This window comes from Trichoderma citrinoviride, assembly GCF_003025115.1.
Source record: "Trichoderma citrinoviride strain TUCIM 6016 unplaced genomic scaffold BBK36scaffold_14, whole genome shotgun sequence".
Lineage (NCBI taxonomy): Eukaryota > Fungi > Ascomycota > Sordariomycetes > Hypocreales > Hypocreaceae > Trichoderma > Trichoderma citrinoviride.
The window spans coordinates 305,166-306,626 of NW_020194722.1; the positions used below are offsets into that span (position 1 = coordinate 305,166).

Genomic DNA, 1,461 nt, shown 5'->3' on the forward strand with positions numbered 1-1,461 from the left:
TTTTATCTCCTTCCGAATCGACGGATTGAGTAATTCGTGTACGGCTCTCGGGACAAGGATGAAGCAAATATGAAGGAGTCCGTGAGCCCTATTGATGAATAAACCGTAAATTATTATATTCGCGGCTTGGCCATCTGGGGTGATGCTCACTAAACTCCGTACATGGCCATGAAGATTCCAAACTGCAATTAACACAGCCTTTGATGCTCTGTAGGCGTGCATATCGTTGATACGCATGATTATGCTCTAACGAGTCATACCTACGCCTCAACCAAGCGGCAATGTCAGCGCTGCTCCACGAACGAGGAGGATCGGACTTGAACATCAAACATCGCTTGTGTTAGCATAGTTTAGAAACGGCGAAAGAACTGCCAGAAACAGTCGTCGGTGGCCCTCTCTCCAAGCACATCATTTCCGCTTCGACATGGCGGTAAAGAAAGGAACGGAACATGTAGGCATTGAACGGATCCCTGTAGATGCAGATTGACGTGTGCATGCACGACTAATGTACTCACGCTCATGTACTCCATATACTACTGCAAACGTTGCTGGTCGAGTACAGATACGAAAGACGTTGGTGGTGGTTTATGGTTCGGAGCATGCACGTGTAGATGCGTCCTGCAGCCTTGACTTTGGCTAAAGAACGAGCCGGGCACTGCCAATGAGCTTACGGAGGCTTGAGTTATTTCCATTGGTTAGTTTGTCTGTTGTTCGAGGCGGGAGGGTGTGTAGAAAAGGGCGGAGGCATGCGTGGTGTTTCGAGATTTGTCTATTGCTTCTTCAACCGGTGTCTAGACTCTACCGATGCCGGGCGGAGAGGTGCAACCGTCGTCAGCCGGAACATCCTGTAAGCAGATTCTATATGCCGAGATGCATCTAAAAGTAGTAGCAATAGTATTCATCACGATGTCAGCGCCTCCTCGCTCGTCAGTCGACATAGACGCGAAGCTTCAGAGCGCCGAGAGCGAATGAGACAATGACAATGCATGAATCATCAGCATCGTCTGTCTGACACACCTTGGCAGTTGGACGACGCCACTGCCAACGTTCCGTAACTTCCGTGCGAACCAGCCCGTCGGATACACATCTGGCATCTGCGTCTGCTCGGCCAACATGAGCTTTCTCGGCGGATATGCGGTGATTGTGCGACGGCTGCCTCGGACGACTATCCACCAACAGCCCTTTCTCTGCTTGTGGTAGAAGCTTGCTAAGTGCAATTCATTGTGGCTGTGGCATCGAGCAATATCATGCACAGCTTGGCAACGTTCGGAGTAATAACCGGAGGTCTTTGACGCCTCGATAACGACAGCAGTTGTCCGAGCGGTGGTGTCAGATCGGAAATCACGGCTCCCCAGCCAAGAGAACAAAGCTTTGTGACGGAAGCTCTGTTGGGAATAATGCTCTGCTTTGCTTATAGCATTACAAGTCGCGACATAATTTCTCTGGTAGTTCTTTCGATGC

The 1,461-nt window shown here is 50.0% G+C and overlaps 1 protein-coding gene across 1 annotated transcript; it reads left to right on the top strand.

Moving 5' to 3' along the window:
• Positions 1–906: 906 nt before the first annotated feature.
• BBK36DRAFT_1162384 (hypothetical protein) lies at positions 907–1,200 on the top strand (the record flags this gene model as incomplete). The annotated part of the gene is made up of 2 exons (XM_024894440.1): positions 907–926; positions 1,026–1,200. 2 exons carry the CDS (start codon positions 907–909, stop codon positions 1,198–1,200), a joined length of 195 nt encoding a protein of 64 aa, XP_024746400.1.
• Between the last annotated feature and the right edge of the window lie 261 nt (positions 1,201–1,461).